This window comes from Oncorhynchus keta, chromosome 10 (genome assembly GCF_023373465.1).
Source record: "Oncorhynchus keta strain PuntledgeMale-10-30-2019 chromosome 10, Oket_V2, whole genome shotgun sequence".
Lineage (NCBI taxonomy): Eukaryota > Metazoa > Chordata > Actinopteri > Salmoniformes > Salmonidae > Oncorhynchus > Oncorhynchus keta.
The window spans coordinates 58,333,102-58,351,086 of NC_068430.1; the positions used below are offsets into that span (position 1 = coordinate 58,333,102).

The window sequence follows — 17,985 nt, forward strand, 5'->3', positions numbered from 1 at the left end:
CACACTCGAATGACAACAACTGTTTATAAGAAGCCAAAAACTGCAATCAGTAAAGGTTAAAAAAAATCATATTAGATTTTAGTTTATGCTGTCCGCCAACACTAATTCATTAAGTTAATAGCATAATATAAATATAAATTAGAGCATGTAATTGTTCTATTAATGCACATCACGACAAAGTATGTTATGGCACCATCTACTGGTGTAGTCTTGAGGTTAATACGGAGCTGTGCTGTGACAAGTGGTGCACTATTGAACGCAACATCCTGAGAGGTTCGTGCTGATTGTAAGAAGATTGTGTCAGCCGGTTAAATGTCGTGCCTTGACAAGGCAAGAACAATGTGTAATGCAGGAGAAGTGCAGTAATCTCATAAGGAGCGTTATACTTGGAATACGGAGGGGGAATGGAGGGAAAAGAGAGGGAGAGGAGGGCTAAGAGAGAGAGTGAGGAAGAGGGTGAGCTTGAATCAGTTGAAAAAATAGATGGTTTGTTACATAAGAATGGTAGAAAGTGTAAGCAGAGAGAGTTGAAGACAGGAGGAGCAATATAAGTGAATGAGGGCGATGTATTGGAGGTGGTAGGTATGGTGAAGTTCTCGGAGCCTGAGGCTTGCACCACTGTAGGAGTGACGTTTTTGGAAAAAGTGGATTCTTGACTTTTGGCTGATCCATTTGAGGTTTCATGGTGGGTGCTGTGCTTTTTCAGAGTTGGGTGCTCTGGAATTGGTATTGTGATAATTGTATGTGTTCCTGCTGGTCTGAGGGAGCAGGCGCTCCGTGTTAAACGAATGGGGCCAAGATATGTGAATTATTTTGCTCTCAAGAAAAGGGCGCCATTGAAAGGAGAGATTACTGGGGTTGCGGTAAATGTGAAAGCTGACCAACTGAAGAGGAAGATTCCCGGGGTGTTGTGATTCTCGTCGTTTGGTGCTACGCAGGCAGGGTGGCGTGAGTGGAGAAACATAGTTTTCATGTTGAGTCTTTGCCCGACAAAGTGATGTTAGGATATATAAGTTATCCTGTATGAGCTTTTATGCCGACTACATTACGTTGTTACCGGTGTCAAGCGTATGGGCATGTGGCAGTAGTGTGTAGGAAGGAGGTTCCTATGTGTGCAGAAGGGCATGAGACAAATGTATGTGTAGAATTGGGGAAAGTAGTGGTTTGTGTTAATTGTGGCGGTGCCCAGGGGTGCGAGAGAGGCAGGTTGGGGTTTCCAGGGTTAGAGTAGTACAGAAGTTGTCATATGCTGAGGCAATGAAGAAAGTAGAGTAAGATGGGTCCTGGCCCCTTACACTAAGTCTGAATTTGTCCTGCTCGGTGACCTAAACTGGGACATGCTTAAACCACCTGACAAAGTCCTAAAGCAATGGGACTCTCTAAATCTTTCTCAGATTATTATCAATCCCACAAGGTATGACTCAGAAAAGGCTACTCTCCTCGATGTTATCCTCACGGATAATCCTGATAGGTGTCAGTCTGGTGTTTTCTGTAATGACCTTAGTGATCGCTGTTTTACAGCTTGTGTTCGTAATGGCTGCTCAGTGAAATGACCTGTCCTGATTTGTCATAGACACTTGTCATAGACGCACCTCAAGAATTGTATTTGACGAAACGCTCGGCACACTCAGGCTGACTTGCTCTCGTTCAGGCAAATGAAAAATAAGTGCACTTAGGCTATCTGGAAGGCCAAAGTTAGTTACTTTAAGGAGCACTTCTCTCTCTGTGGGTCTAACCCCAAGAGGTTCTGGAAAACGGTTAAAGACCTGGAAAATAAACCCTTGATGATGTGGTTGTTACTGACAAGAAGCACATGGCTGAGCTCTTTAATCACCACTTCATTAAGTCAGGATTCCTATTTGACTCAGCCATGCCTCCTTGCCAGTCCAACATTTCCTCATCTCCCACCCCTTCTAATGCGACTATCCCTGATCCTTCTCTGTATTTTACCCCTGCTACAAAGTTTTTCCCTGCAGGCAGTCACTGAGTCTGAGGTGCTAAAGGAGCTCCTTAAACTTGACTAAAAAAAAAACCAATCTGGCTCAGATGGTTTAGACTCTTTCTTCTTTAAGGTTGCTGCCCCTATCATTTCCAAGCCCATCTCCGACCTTTTTAACCCGTCTCTCCTTTCTCGGGAGGTTCTCATGTCTTGGAAGGCAGCCACAGTTTGTACTTTATTTAAAGGCGGAGATCAATCTGATCCTAACTGTTATAGGCCTATTTCTATTTAGCCCTGTTTATCAAAAGTGTTGGAAAAACTTGTCAACTGACTGGCTTTCTTGATGTCTATAGTATTCTCTTGGGTATGCAATCTGGTTTCCGCTCAGGTTATGGATGTGTCACTGCAACCTTAAAGGTCCTCAATGATGTCACCATTGCCCTTGATTCTAAGCAATGTTGTGCTGCAATTTGTATTAACTTGGCCAAAGCTTTTGATACGGTAAACCATTTCATTCTTGTGAGCCAGCTACGGATTATTGGTGTCTCTGAGGGGTCTTTGGCCTGGTTTGCTAACTACCTCTCTCAAAGAGTGCAGTGTATAAAGTCTGAAAATCTTCTGTCTCAGCCACTGCCTGTCACCAAGGGAGTACCCTAAGGCTCGATCCTAGGCCCTACACTCTTCTTAATTTACATCAACAACATTGCTCAGGCAGTAGGAAGCTCTCTCATCCATTTATATGCAGATGATACAGTCTTATACGCAGCTGGCTCCTCCCTGGATTTTGTGTTAAATGCTCTACAACAATGCTTTATTAGTGTCTAACAAGCTTTCTCTACCCTTGACATCCAAAACAAAGGTCATGTGGTTTGGTAAGAAGAATGCCCCTCTCCCCACAGGTGTGATTACTACCTCTGAGGGGTGCGAGCTTGAGGTATTCACTTCATACAAGGACTTGGGAGTATGGCTAGACGGTACACTGTCCTTTTCTCAGCACATATCAAAGCTGCAGGCTAAAGTTACATCTAGACTTAGTTTACTCTATGGTAATAGCTCCTCTTTCACCCCAGCTGCCAAACTAACCCTGATTCAGATGACCATCCTACCCATGCTAGATTATGGACACATAATGCATAGCTTGGCAGGTAAGGGTGCTCTTGAGCGGGTAGATGTTCTTTACCAGTTACATTCTGTTAAAGGTCCCCAATCACACACATCCCGTGGTTGCTCCTCTTTTCAGTTCGCTGCAGTTAGGAACTGGAACGAGCTGCAACAAACACTCAAATTGGACAGTTTTATCTCAATCCCTTCATTCAAAGACTCAATCATGGACACTCCTACTGACAGTTGTGGCCGCTTTGTGTGATGCATTGTTGTCTCTACCTTCTTGCCCTTGTGCTGTTGTTTGTGCCCAAATATATATGTACCATATTTTGTGCTGCTACTATGTTGTTGCTACCACGTTGTTGTTATGTTGTGTTGCTACCATGCTGTTTTGTAATGTGTTGCTGCCTTGCTATGTTGTTGTCTTAGGTCCCTCTTTAAGTAGTGTTGTGTTGTCTCTCTTGTCGTGATGTGTGTTTTGTCCTATATTTTTATTTGATTTTACATTTTTAATCACAGCCCCTGTCCCCACAGGAGGCCATTTGCCTTTTGTTAGGCCGTCATTGTAAATAAGAATTTGTTCTTAACTGACTTGCCTAGTTAAATAAAAATAAATAAATCAAGGGGGAGGGATCCTGAGAGGAGTGGTGTGACTAATAAATCTGGTGTGGTGTGGGGGCTGTGCTTTGGCAAAGTGGGTGGGGTTATATCCTTCCTGTTTGGCCCTGTCCGGGGGTGTCCTCGGATGGGGCCACAGTGTCTCCTGACCCCTCCTGTCTCAGCCTCCAGTATTTATGCTGCAGTAGTTTGTGTCGGGGGGCTAGGGTCAGTTTGTTATATCTGGAGTACTTCTCCTGTCCTATTCGGTGTCCTGTGTGAATCTAAGTGTGCGTTCTCTAATTCTCTCCTTATCTCTTTCTTTCTCTCTCTCGGAGGACCTGAGCCCTAGGACCATGCCCCAGGACTACCTGACATGATGACTACTTGCTGTCCCCAGTCCACCTGACCGTGCTGCTGCTCCAGTTTCAACTGTTCTGCCTTATTATTATACGACCATTCTGGTCATTTATGAACATTTGAACATCTTGGCCATGTTCTGTTATAATCTCCACCCGGCACAGCCAGAAGAGGACTGGCCACCCCACATAACCTGGTTCCTCTCTAGGTTTATTCCTAGGTTTTGGCCTTTCTAGGGAGTTTTTCCTAGCCACCGTGCTTCTACACCTGCATTGCTTGCTGTTTGGGGTTTTAGGCTGGGTTTCTGTACAGCACTTTGAGATATCAGCTGATGTACGAAGGGCTATATAAATACATTTGATTTGATTTGATTTGTACCCGTACAGAGGGATCAACCAACAAGTGATCTATGTTTCAGTAAGATTGGATTTTTTTCCATTTATAGTGATGGTTATGAACTGTACAGCAGGATGGAACATACGTTGCAGAAAATAGAGGCTGTGGTGGCAGCTGCAGAGAGGAATTTGTGCTAGACTATCCAAAAATCCAATCTTACTGAAAATAATTTCGCTACACACGCAATAACATCTGCTGAACATGTGTATGTGACCAATAAAATTTGATTTGACATCAGAAGAGTTACAGGGTGTGAAGGGGTGGTGTCCCATCCTTTCAGACTGTTGGCCTGAAGTAGGATTAAATATATTGAAATAGTGGAGTATGGTATTTATTATTTTTGGGGGAGTGTACTGTTAGATGGTAGGGTATTTGTTGTATTTTCTTAATGTTCTTTGGGTGGGAGAAACATTTTTTATATGCGAAGTATAAGGGAGTTATACTCCAGTCTAGTAGGTGGCGGTAATGCAACATTTATTGGATGCCAACCGCCGTTAAACCTAATCGAAGAATAGTAGTCTTGAATTCGACCATATCGAAGTCACACATAAATGACGTGCAATTAAAGCGTCCAAGCTGTCGTTCTTTTGTGTTAGAAATGAATATGTCTTCGTTCCGTTAGCTAATTGGGTAAAACTTTTGTCGTGGTTATGTGAATATGGACTGGCTCAGTACTTAGCCAAATGTCGATGGACTATAATTTCATACAAAAATGAACAAAGGGTGGCTGGAACTCGAGAGTGACCCGGGTAAGAAGCTAATGCGTTAGCTGCTAACGTTAGCGAACAATTATTTGTCAGATATAATCTAATCTGCAATCAGAATGTTTGATCGTCTCAATATGTTTTACTGCCAGTAAACACAATACATGTAATAGCAAATTATGATATTGATTTATAGGCAGGGCTATGAGTTAGCTAGCTACTGTAGCTTGTAATATATAAATTCCACACTAGTTAGTACAATAACGTTACATTGTTCATTAGTTGCACCAGCAGGAGGAATTACCTACAATGTTTCTGTTTGTATGATCGATGCCATTGTTACATTTTCAATTAACGTGTTTCCTTATGCTCTGTGCAGGGCTATTCACGCTCTTGGTGGAGGATTTTGGTGAGTTGATTTGACAGGTTGTCTGATAAAGTAAACCTGTACTGGATAAGTGTGAGCACCATGTAGTTTGAGTATCCCTTCGTGTATTCTGCATGTGTGTTTGTAATGTAGGCGTGAAGGGGGTTCAGGTGGAGGAGATATACGACCTACAAAGCAAGTGTCCAAGGTATGGAGCAATGGTCATCAAGCCACTGTCACCGTGTCAAACTCTGAAAGCCTCACAATATTTACAGCCCACTGTATATATATATAGCCTCGGCCTACTAGTGTATAAACCCAAATATGTGGACAGCTATCTGATTTCCTTGACTCTTGTCTCCCACTCAGTCCTGTCTATGGCTTCATCTTCCTGTTCAAGTGGATTGAGGAACGAAGGTCTAGGAGGAAAGTCTCCACCTTGGTGGATGAGACGTCTGTCATTGATGATGACATTGTTAATGACATGTTCTTTGCCCACCAGGTGAGTCTGTTTAATCCTTGACTATAATATTCAGGCCAGTCAGTTTGCAGTAATAGTGATTTGCATGCATGGAGGCTATATTGTTGTCAGAATGTGGTGCAATTCCATCATTTCCTACTGTGTCAGAGGAAGGCATCGTTTTTCTTTTCTTTCTCTCATTGAGTTCCTTTACACGGTTATTTTTTTTCTGTACCCAGCTGATCCCCAACTCCTGCGCCACCCATGCACTTCTGAGCGTGCTCCTGAACTGTAGTGGGGTTGAGTTGGGCACTACCCTCAGCCGCATGAAGACCTTCACTAAAGGCTTCGGTCCAGAGGTGAGGACACACACACCTACCTCTCTCCAATTTCTGCTGTGGTGTTATGATTATAATCAAATTTTACATTGCATTCTTTTGTGTTTATTCAGAGTAAAGGCTACGCAATTGGAAATGCCCCAGAGCTGGCCAAAGCACACAACAGCCATGCCAGGTAGGTGCTGCTGCGTTTGTCCCTCCCTATTGAGTATGCCCCTTCCTACAACTAGATTTTATTCAGTAGGCACATAAAAAATCAAGGCTGAAACAACGGAGAGGTACCAACCTGAAATCGTCCAATTAGAAACAGTTGTTTTTATTTGCTGTTGCAAAACATTGTCTATGTTGTGCAGGAATGAATACAACCCTGATTTGTACAAATGTGACTGCCACCCATGATTGATTCTTCCTTCTCTTGTTTCCATGGAGACCGGAGCCCAGGCACCTGCCGGAGAAGCAGAATGGGATTAGTGCCGTGCGGACCATGGAAGCGTTCCACTTTGTCAGCTACGTGCCCATCAAAGACCGACTGTTTGAGTTAGACGGCCTCAAGGCATACCCCATTGACCACGGTGAGACTGCACACTGTGATGGACTAAGGGAAGCAGCGTAGTACTGCTCACTTACGTTGAGATAGCCTAGCGCAGCCTTAAAGTATGGGTCACGACCCAAAGTGGGTTGCAGACCTGTTAATTGCGGCTCGCAATTTGTCCTGAGTAAATGTATCATTATTTCATTTAATTACTGGAATTGGTTTGGTTAAGTGCAACTGCGCTCTCTGCTCAGTGCGCTCTCAGCTGAGCAGCGGTGTCTCTGCTCAGTTTGGCAGCTGTGCGAGTGGGAGGGAGATGCCCGTGTGCTTTGCAGTTTACCCAATCTTTTTTTCTGCAGTTTTATTGAAGATCACGCTGCTGTCATTCAGCAGTAGATGATGCGCTGTCAGCCATTCCCACTCGCCATTACTCACCGCTGTCATCCAATGGACTCAAGCTAGCCACATGTTTTGACTGAGCGCAATTGTCATGAAATGCAGTGATGAGTTTCTCTCTTGGTTTCATACAAACTTTGAGATGTAACGAGGAACCCAGGGAGTTATTTCAGAACAGGGCAGAATGCTTCAGGAAACAGTGCTTCGACAGTGGGAAAAGTAAGTCAGCTAGCAAGGCATTGTTGTCATTTCATAACGGGTGATGATCTGCAGAAATAAGGGGAGTGCTATCTTTCATAGTAGTCGATGTCAGTTTCTCTTTCAAACAATCCCCTTGGACACAGCTAATAGCTAGCTAGCTAACGTTAGCCAACGCAAACTAGCTAGCTACTGCAACCCTAAGTAGCAGTACAGATGATGAAACATTATCAGGACTACTGTACAACTTACTGTAGAAATTATTATTGAAAGCAAGTTTTGTTGAAGCTGTTCTGTTAAAATACAAGTAATCATTTTGATTCTGGAATTAACTGATTTAAAGCCAGATGCTTTTTGAGGCAAACGCGCACAGTTCTGGGTTGCTCATCTACAGCAGGAATCGGTCTTCTGTCTGACTGAGAAAGCAGTAGATGTGAGTCAGGGTTCTCAACTCTGCCGTCCTTAAAAAAACAAGTACAGAAACGGACTCAATGCTGAGCATGACCTCCGAGTTGCACTGTCAAAAACTGAGCCGAGAATAGACCTGCTTGTTGAAAACTTCAACCAGCCATGCACCTCTGTGTGTGTTTGTTTGTTTTCTGGTTTACATCTGTGTGATGTGATCAATCAGTTTATTCCATTTCAGAATATTTTTTTGTTGTATTTTAAGAGCAACAGTTCCAACCTAGATGTATATGTAGGAGTGTTTTTAAAGGGGGAAAATAAACATTAATTACTAATTACAGTTTGAAGTCGGAAGTTTACATACACCTTAGCCAAATACATTTAAACTCAGTTTTTTTTTTTGCAATTACCTAGTAAAAATTCCCTGTCTTAGATTAGTTAGGATCACCACTTTATTTTAAGAATGTGAAATGTCAGAATAATAGTAGACTGATTTTATTTCCGCTTTTATTTCTTTCACCACATTCCCAGTTGGTCAGAAGTTTATATACACTCAATTACTATTTGGTAGCATTGCCTTTAAATTGTTTAACTTAGGTCAAATGTTTCCGGTAGCCTTCCACAAGCTTCCCACAATAAGTTGGGTGAATTTTGGCCCATTCCTCCTGACAGAGCTGGAGTAACTGAGTCAGGTTTGTAGGCCTCCTTGCTCACACACACTTTTTCAGATTTTCTGTAGGCTTGAGGTCAGGGCTTTGTGATGGCCACTCCAATACCTTGAATTTGTTGTCTTTAAGCCATTTTGCCACAACTTTGGAAGTATGCTTGGCGTCATTGTCCATTTGGAAGACCCATTTGTGACCAAGCTTTAACTCCCCGACTGATGTTGCTTCAATACATACACATAATTGTCCTGCCTCATGATGCCATCTATTTTGTGAAATGCACCAGTCCCTCCTGCAGCAAAGCACCCCCACAGCATGATGCTGCCACCCCTGTGCTTCACGGTCAGGCTGGTGTTCTTCGGCTTACAAGCCTCCCCCTTTTTCCTCCAAACACAACGATGGTCATTATGGCCAAACAGTTCTATTTTTGTTTCATCAGACCAGAAGACATTTCTCCAGAAAGTACTATATTTGTCCCCATGTGCAGTTGCAAACCGTAGTCTGGCTTTTTTTATGGCTTTGGTTTCTTCCTTGCTGAGCGGCCTTTCAGGTTATGTCGATAGACAGAACGCGTCTCCTTCCTGAGCAGTATGACGGCTGCGTGGTCCCATGGTGTTTATTCTTGCGTACTATTGTTTGTACAGATGAACATGGTACCTTCAGGCGTTTGCAAATTGCTCCCAAGGATGAATCAGACTTGTGGAGGTCTACAATTTATTTTTCTGAGGTCTTGGTGGAATTTATTTAGATTTTCCAATGATGTCAAGCAAAGAGGCACTGAGTTTGAAGGTAGTACTTGAAATGCATCCACAGGTACACCTCCAATTGACTCAAATGATGTCAATTAGCCTATCAGAAGCTTCTAAAGCCATGACGTAATTTTCTGGAATTTTCCAAGCTGTTTAAAGGCACAGTCAACTTAGTGCATATAAACTTCTGACCCACTGGAATTGTGATACAGTGAATTAAAAGTGTTTCTAGAAAAATTATTTGTGTCATGCACTAAGTAGATGTCCTAACCCGACTTGCCAAAACTATAGTTTGTTAACAAGAAATGTGTGGAGTGGTTGAAAACCAAATTTTAATGACTCCAACCTAAGTATATGTAAACTTCCGACTTCAACTGTACATTGGTATTTCATTCAATTATTTGTTTTTGTCTATTTTGTTTTTGGCATAAGAGCAATGAAATGTACCGATATTTACGCATAGGTCCGTGTTTTCATAAGCTTGGGTCCAGAAAAACACTGACTTTCTCATTTGGGTCCCAGGCTGAAAAAGTTGAATAACCCCTGGCCTAGTGTATTCATAGCGCTGTAATGCCATGTGAAGCACATGACTATGACTTCTCTATCTACTGTGTGGCAATACAACCCTCGACGAAATTCTGTGAGACTGCAGTGGCTCATTTTCAAATGGCACTCTATTCCCTATCTAGTCCACTAATCTTGGCCAGGGCCCATAGGGTGACCACATGGGCTCGGGATGAAAGCAGCATGGGGAGGGGAGAGTAAATTCTAAACATTTCTTCCTCCGCTTCTCTCTCGTTCTCAGGGCCATGGGGAGAGGAGGAGGAGTGGACGGACAAGGCGCGACGGGTCATCATGGAGAGGATTGGCTTGGCCACAGCTGGGTGAGCTTTTCTCCTGCCTCAGTAACACTGAATGAGATGTTACGCACACAGACACACACTCACACACTTTCTCTCACCTCTCAGAGAGCCATACCATGATATCCGCTTCAACCTGATGGCAGTGGTTCCTGACCGCAGGGTGAAGTATGAGTCCAAACTAGAGATCCTCAAGAGGAACAGACAGATGGTTCTGGAGGGATTACAGCAGGTCAGGAAACTCACACAGAGGAGCCAATTGATACACCCCTGTGAGAAAGTGTGTGTGTGTGTGTATGTATCTGATTGGGTGTGTTCCTTTTAGCTTGCCCTTTGTCCTGGTTAAGCAGAGTTTTGACTTTAGGATCAATAGAATGGTCTAAAATGTGCCAACTCTACCCAGCCAGTGCCCCTGGCGAGCTAAAACGAATGCACCCAGACCAATACACCATGTGTGTCCAATTGACTTGACATGAATGTCACTTGTTCTCCAGCTGATCCGGGTCACCCAGCCAGAGCTCGTCCAGGACAGAAAGCAGCAGGACTCCTCCCCTTCAGAGGACACACCCCCTGCTATCAAAAAAGAAGAGGCAGAGCCTCAACCTGTTACATCACAGGGGGCTGAGCAGACTCCTCCCACAGGTATTACATTCAGCTCCAACCACCCCAATGTAGATTCTCTTTATAGACATGAGAAATGGTTCTGTGAGTCTGTCGTTGTCTCCCAAATGGCACCCTCTTCCCTATGTAGTACACTATTTTTGACCATAGCCATATTGGGCGCCGGTCAAAAGTAGTGCACCATGAAGGGAATGTGATGCCATTCGGGGTTCATCCTGTCTCAGGTTATGATGTGCTGCAACAGTTCCACTGATGTCCATGAGTTCATGACTGTCTCTCCCCTTGTTCTGCGGCCGCTGCAACAGCCCAGTCCCAGTCGACACCCAGCCCCTCAGGCAAGGGGAAGGCCATGGGGAAACCAACCGCTCCAGCGGGGGGAGGGGGAGCCACGCAGCCTGTCAACAGCGCCACCCTAATCGCCCCGCGCCTGCCCGCCTTCCTGGACAACCACAACTACGCCAAGTCCCCCATGCAGGTCAGCAGGAGAGGGATGGGTTACAATGTGACAACTCAAATTTCCACACACACACAAGTCTCATTAACGTCAATGCGTGATGGATTGTGACGACAGGCTTGACTTGCGTACGCATATCTCGAGTTAGGATTCGGCCCCATGGACCAATACTATATGTTTGCCGTGACAAGGTAGGTGATTGGTTGGTCTGTGATTGACAGGAGGAGGAGGACCTTGCGGCAGGGGTGACGGGGGTGGGTCGTCCCCGGGTCCCTGGCGCAAACCAGCCCCCCTTCTCTGACGTTGATGACGATGAGGAGGAAGAAACTGTCACAGCAGCAGGCACACCCACCAGGTCAGCTCCACACAACTAGTTATTCTCGTGCTATGGTCACTCTCTTTCTATTCTAGTTCTATGGTCCCTCTTTCTATTCTATTTCCATTATATTTCTATGCTCAGTTTCATATCGCATGATGTTTCAATTAAGACTGGTAAAGGCCTGAGGTGATGGTGTTATTCAGACTATACCACATTTTTCATTGAGTCCAAAATGTTCCCCTCTGTAACTTGAATGTTCATGTGTGTTTAGGTTCAGGCGGAAGGCGGGCCTGCGTTCCCGTACGGGCCGTGCAGGTGGCGGTGGCGTGGAGACCAAGCTGGCGCTGAGTGTCCTGGCCGAGAAACTCAAGAAGGAAGTCCAGAGGAAGGACGCTCTGGCCACGCCCCTCTCGGTCCGCACCGAGGGCCGCACGGGGGGCATCGTGATCACCGCCACCTCGCAGCCTTCGCCCACGCCAAGCAACGAGAGCACCGACACCGCCTCGGAGATCGGCAGCGCTTTCAACTCGCCACTGCGCTCCCGGCTCGCTCCCAGGCGGCCACACGACCTTCCAGCCCCGTGGCGTCCCACCTGTCCCGGGTGCTGTTCGGGGAGGATGAGGGTCTACTGAGGCTGGACGCCAGGCACAACCGGGCTGTTAGAGAGCTGGGGCCCTCCGTCAGCACTGCCCTGCTGCATCTACAGGAGGACGGCGTTATATATGCTGTACCGCCACCCGGTGAGGGTGTGTGTGTGTGTGTGTGTGTGTGTGTGTGTGTGTGCGCAAGATGGGGAGCGAAAGAGACTGGACATGTGGGGAAGCGAACATGGGCACTCTGATTTAAGATTATCATCATAAATGAATTATCAAAGAGCAGCTGCTTACCTTCAAACCTAATTACATAAGCCATATTAACACCTGGATTATACTAATCTAATACCAGACTGACACAGCTCTGGAGATGCAAGAGCTGAACAAAGCGTTAACTAGTAGGGATGTAACTAGTAGGGATGTAACGATTCACCGACACGCACGGCCCCAGATTTCAAATGTTTAAGAAACAAGTGCATCGGCCCACAAACCGATCCAAATGTAGCTTGCATCAGTCAGAAAATCGATTCAAACGTTACAAATCGCCGGTTGACTAAAATGTTTTGCTCATATTTTTACCTTCTGAAAATACCTCATCTTTCAGTGTCGACCTGCGTGTAACTGTGTTGCCCGTCATTGGTCTACAATTAACTTTGCATGCAGAACAACCCCAGGCGATATCGGTAGCCTAGTCAAACTGCACACTGTGCCCAGCTTCACACGCTGACCAACGCCAGGCAGGCAACTTGTTCCTGATCCTGCATGATATTAGGTTGTATTAGTTGAGTAACAACCTATATAATTTGCTCGGTTATAGTTATCTATGCACTGTTAAATTGTGTTTTACCGGAATAGATGTAAACTACAGGAGACACAACTCTCATTGGCTGTCCCTGCCGACCAATAGATTTTGATTTTGATTTGTTCAACATCGGATGCGTCCCATTAAGTACACTGATTTTGAAGTAGACTTAACAAGTGACATCAATAAGGGATGGAAAGAGCATGTGTTCCTAATGTTTTGTACACTCAGTGCATATGGTCATTTTTAGATATACAGGGTTAAGTTGATAATTCCATAGCGAGGGCAGCAATCACTCGCACACTACATGGCGGAAGCAGAGGAGACGAGATCACACAGTTAAAAACGTCAAAACGGGTGGTGGGGAGGAATCTAAAGTGTGCTATATGTTAATTGGAAAAATATTGATGCACAACTAGCTCATACACTAAATCTGTAAAAATGACTATTAATTAGTGGGTGATGATTTCAGAGTCAAAGTGGGGCGACACACAACTGGCTACATTGTCGCACCCCCCCCAGGTGCCTACATAGTACCTACACCATAGACATGTAATTTACACACACACACAGCCCTCTCAGACAGATCCAGCTCAGAGAGGCCCTACTCATGAGCTCTATCAGCAGCAGATTTGAATTTAGAATGGAAAATGAATGTGTTTATGCAACAAATGTTGGTGCATCAAATCGTATCAGGCCGAATCCCACCGATTCGCTCTCAAATCAAACCAAAACGCACTAAAACATCTCGTTCATGAATCCTATCGGAGCCCATGTACAGTTGAAGTCGTAAGTTTACATACACTTAAGTTGGAGTCATTAAAACACATTTTTCAACCACTCCACACATTTCTTGTTAACAAACTATAGTTTTGGCAAGTCGGTTAGGACATCTACTTTGTGCATGACTCAATTTTTCCAACACTTTTAATTCACTGTATCACAATTCCAGTGGGTCAGAGGTTTACATGCACTAAGTTGACTGTGCCTTTAAACAGCTTGGGAAATTCCAGAAAAGGATGTCATGGCTTTAGAAGCTTCTTATAGGCTAATTTACATACTTTGAGTCAATTGGAGGTGTACCTGTGGATGTATTTCCAGTGCCTCTTTGCTTGACATCATGGGAAAATCAAATGAAATCAGACAAATATTGTAGACCTCCATAAGTCTGGTTCAACCTTGGGAGCAATTTCCAAACGCCTGAAGGTACCACATTCATCTGTACAAACAATAGTACGCAAGTATAAACATCATGGAACCACTCAGCCGCCATACCACTCAGGAAGGGGACTCGTTCTGTCTCCTAGAGATGAACATACTTTTGTGCGAAAGGTGCAAATCAATCCCAGAACAGCCAAGGACCTTGTGAAGATGCTGGAGGAAACCGGTATAAAAGTATCTATATCCACAGTGAAATAAGTCTTATATCGACATAACCTGACAGGCCGCTCAGCAAGGAAGAAGCCACTACTACAAAACCTCCATAATAAAGCCAGACTACGGTTTGCAACTGCACATGGGGACGAAGATCGTACTTTCTGGAGAAATGTTGTCTGGTCCGATGAAACAAAAATATAATTGTTTGGCTATAATGAACATCGTTATGTTTGGAGGAAAAAGGGGAGGCTTGCAAGCCGAAGAACACCATCCCAACTGTGAAGCACGGAGGTGGCAGTATCATGTTGTGTGGGTGCTTTGCTGCGGAGGTGCACTGGTGCATTTCACAAAATAGATGGCATCATGAGGCAGGACAATTATATGGATATATTGAAGCAACATCTCAAGTCATCAGTCGGGAAGTTAAAGCTTGGTCGCAAATGGGTCTTCCAAATTGACATTGACCCCAAGCATACCTCCAAAGTTGTGGCAAAATGGCTTAAGGACAACAAAGTCAAGGTATTGGAGTGGCCATTCACAAAGCCCTGACCTCAATCCTATAGAAAAATTGTGGCCAGAACTGAAAAAGCGTGCGTGAGCAAGGAGGCCTACAAACCTGACTCAGTTACACCAGCTCTGTCAGGAGGAATGGGCCAAAGTTTACCCAACGTATTGTGAGAAGCTTGTGGAAGGCTACCCATAATGTTTGACCCAAGTTAAACAATTTAAAGGCATTGCTACCAAATACTAATTGAGTGTATGTAAACTTCTGACCCACTGGGAATGTGATGAAAGAAATAAAATCTGAAATAAATCCTTCTCTCTACTATTATTCTGTTCTTAACTGACCTAAGACAGGGAATTTTTACTAGGATTAAATGTCAGGAATTGTGAAATCCTGAGTTTAAATGTAATTGGCTACGGTGCATGTAAAGTTCTGACTTCAAGTGTAGAAATAACAAAAATATGCTGAAAAGCTGCTGTGTTGTTCAATGTAACCAGGTATAAAATCCAGACCTACGGTTCAGTTTGCAGTGCTCCCACATAGGGAAATAGAGAACGTGAGAAGAACCCTGTGGCCTTACGCTATTCGACGTGGGAAATGTGGGCACCAGGGGTCCATCAAATCGTCTTGAAAGGGATCGATGCACATTCCTATTAGCTGAATCTGATGGGGAGTTGATAGCTGGGAAATATTCACTACAAACTAAATGAAAGAAAATGGACAAACAGGGAGGAACTTCCTGAACATGTCTAATAAGAAACCCTTCTTTTGGGGGGGGGGGGGTTCCAAAATGTTTTTTAAATTTTTTTATACAGTGTGCAATGATGAATATTTGTTGGTTTATTGCTCAATAGATGTTGTTTCTGTGCCAGTGCAGCTGATACACCACCTGAGGGGTCCAAGCGAGAGAAGACAGGCGCTCCAGAGAAGGTAAAAGACCAAGACCAAGGGGGCAACCCAGCAGGAAGGGGGGAACGTGTGAAGGAGGATGGTAAGGAGGGACCATCGGTGGAGGTGAAGGAGGAGCGCAAAGACGTCAAACCCAGAAAGGAAAAGATCATCTCCACGGAAACCGTTGGAAGCAACAAGCCCTCAGGGGAGAAATACTCTCCAAAAGTAAGTCTTTTTTTTTTCTCTCTCTCTCTCTCACTTGCTAGAATAATCTCTGGAGATTTCTGTATTTTATGGCTCCTCAATCCTTTTTTTGACTTTTTTTCTTTGGATTTATTGTCCTGTTTTCCACTCGTTTTGTATGCCTTTTTGTTTTCAAATTCGTCGTCTTTCACTGTATTGTGTGTCTAATAGCTAATTCGAGCTAGAGGTTGACTTGCTGTATGTAACAGTTTGCTGTTTATAAATGTCAGCCAGATGATTTCTTCTCCATCTCTTGTTTTCCTGCAGGAGCTGCTTGCTCTGCTGAAATGTGTGGAGGCGGACATCGCCAACTATGAAGTGTTTTTGAAGGAGGAGGTGGAGAAGAGGAAGAAATACAAGGTTAGAATAAATTCTAATCAAGTTCCTAAGTAGTGGGATGAATGAGTTTGGTCACAGAAATCCAAAGGGGTGTGTGTGTGTGTGTGTGTGTGTGTTAATGAAAATGTTCAATTGTGTTTTGACCAGATCGATGACCAGAGAAGGACCCATAATTATGACGAGTTCATCTGTACCTTCATATCCATGCTGGCCCAAGAAGGTACACTCACCTCTCAACTCTTTCCCTTGGTAGAACTAAAGGTGGAATGTCATGCATGAACACATCCAGTCTTAGTCTCTCTCTGTTCATTAGCTAATCCCTGTTCTATATTTACTGTGTAGTCGGGGACCCACACTGCCTGAGAGTAGTCCACAATGGTACACTCTCTCCACATCTTCGTCTCTGACAAGTGTTTTTAATATGATTTCCTGTAGAAAATGTGATAACATTTTACTAGATCATAGGCAATTTTACAGTAACCAATTTTACAAGTTCTCGCTCTCCTTCTGTCTCCAGGCATGTTGGCTAGTCTGGTCGAGCAGAATATCTCTGTGCGTCGTCGCCAGGGCGTGAGCATCGGCCGTCTACACAAACAGAGGAAACCAGACCGCAGGAAACGCTCGCGACCCTACAAGGCCAAGCGCCAGTGACCCCCAGGAAGTGTTTGCTCGGAATCACCGATCACCAATCGCAGCAGAGAAAATACAAAAAGCCTTGTTGCACTCATGACACTGTCCTGTGACGTCAGGGAGAAAAGGACTCATATTGCTGTATTTGTGTCAGTCTCTGACTTCCTCCAATGGACCATCTGTTGATTAGTTTAATCAGGTCTGCTTTACTGTAAGCATAAGAGTAATTTTGTATGTTTGTGTTCCTGAGTGACACCTTATTCCCTAGTGCACTACTTTTGACCAGAGCCCTACATAGTGCAATACTTTTTTTATGGGCCCTGATCACATGCTGGGCACTATATAGAGAATTGGGTGCCGTTTGGGATGCACTCCTAGTCTCTCATGTAAAAGAACCTCTGTCTGTGCCATCACACTGTGTACTGGGTCGTGTTCATTAGGCACGCGGCGGCAAACTTTATGAACGTTTTGCAAATGAAAACGAGTGTTTGCAATTCCAGATAGTTCCTCCCTGTTTCAGTCTGTTTTTCTTCCATTCGGTGCCTAATGAACACAAATGTGTGACAACTTATTGTGAGGGACACAGGAAGCTTCTGGGAAGTCTGAGAGTTGGTCGGATCATGTGATGTGACTCTTTCCTGTCAAGAAGGGCTGATTTACTGCTATTTGCTTGCTTGTATTATGCTTTGGCAGTACCGTACTATGCGTCCCAAATAGCACCATATTTCCTATTTAATGAACTACCTTTAGGTCTCTGATCAAAAGTAGTGCACTATATATGGAATAAGGTGCAATTTGGGATATACTGTATCCCCTTCTGATATCCTGTAAATGAATGGATGAGATCTACTCTTGTTTTTTAATTGTTTTTAATCTGTAAATGGTTTCTAAATGTAGATTCTAATGTTTGAGAGCATGAGATGTGTGTGTGTGGGGGAGTGTGTAAGCAGTTTGTATGTTTCTGTACATATGTATCTGTCAGCTCAGCATCAGTGGTAACAGAAGTGTTAAAAAATAATAATCCTAGTCACATGAATACAATGAACTCCACAGAAGCACTATTGACCTCACTCACTTCTCATCATGCCATAGGTGGATGCTCTGGGTCATATATTCGGTGCGATAAAAACATATCACATGG

The 17,985-nt window shown here is 44.1% G+C and overlaps 1 protein-coding gene across 1 annotated transcript; it reads left to right on the forward strand.

Annotated features, from left to right (window-relative positions):
• The first annotated feature begins 4,920 nt into the window (after positions 1–4,920).
• On the forward strand, positions 4,921–17,985 carry LOC118389054 (ubiquitin carboxyl-terminal hydrolase BAP1-like). The gene is given in 18 exon segments (XM_035778774.2): positions 4,921–5,145; positions 5,480–5,509; positions 5,621–5,675; positions 5,837–5,969; positions 6,167–6,286; positions 6,379–6,440; positions 6,695–6,837; positions 10,016–10,094; positions 10,179–10,302; positions 10,565–10,712; positions 10,997–11,166; positions 11,367–11,500; positions 11,736–12,001; positions 12,004–12,204; positions 15,619–15,857; positions 16,143–16,235; positions 16,362–16,434; positions 16,732–17,985. Coding segments are annotated over 18 exon segments (2,241 nt in total). The 5' UTR covers positions 4,921–5,108; the 3' UTR covers positions 16,866–17,985.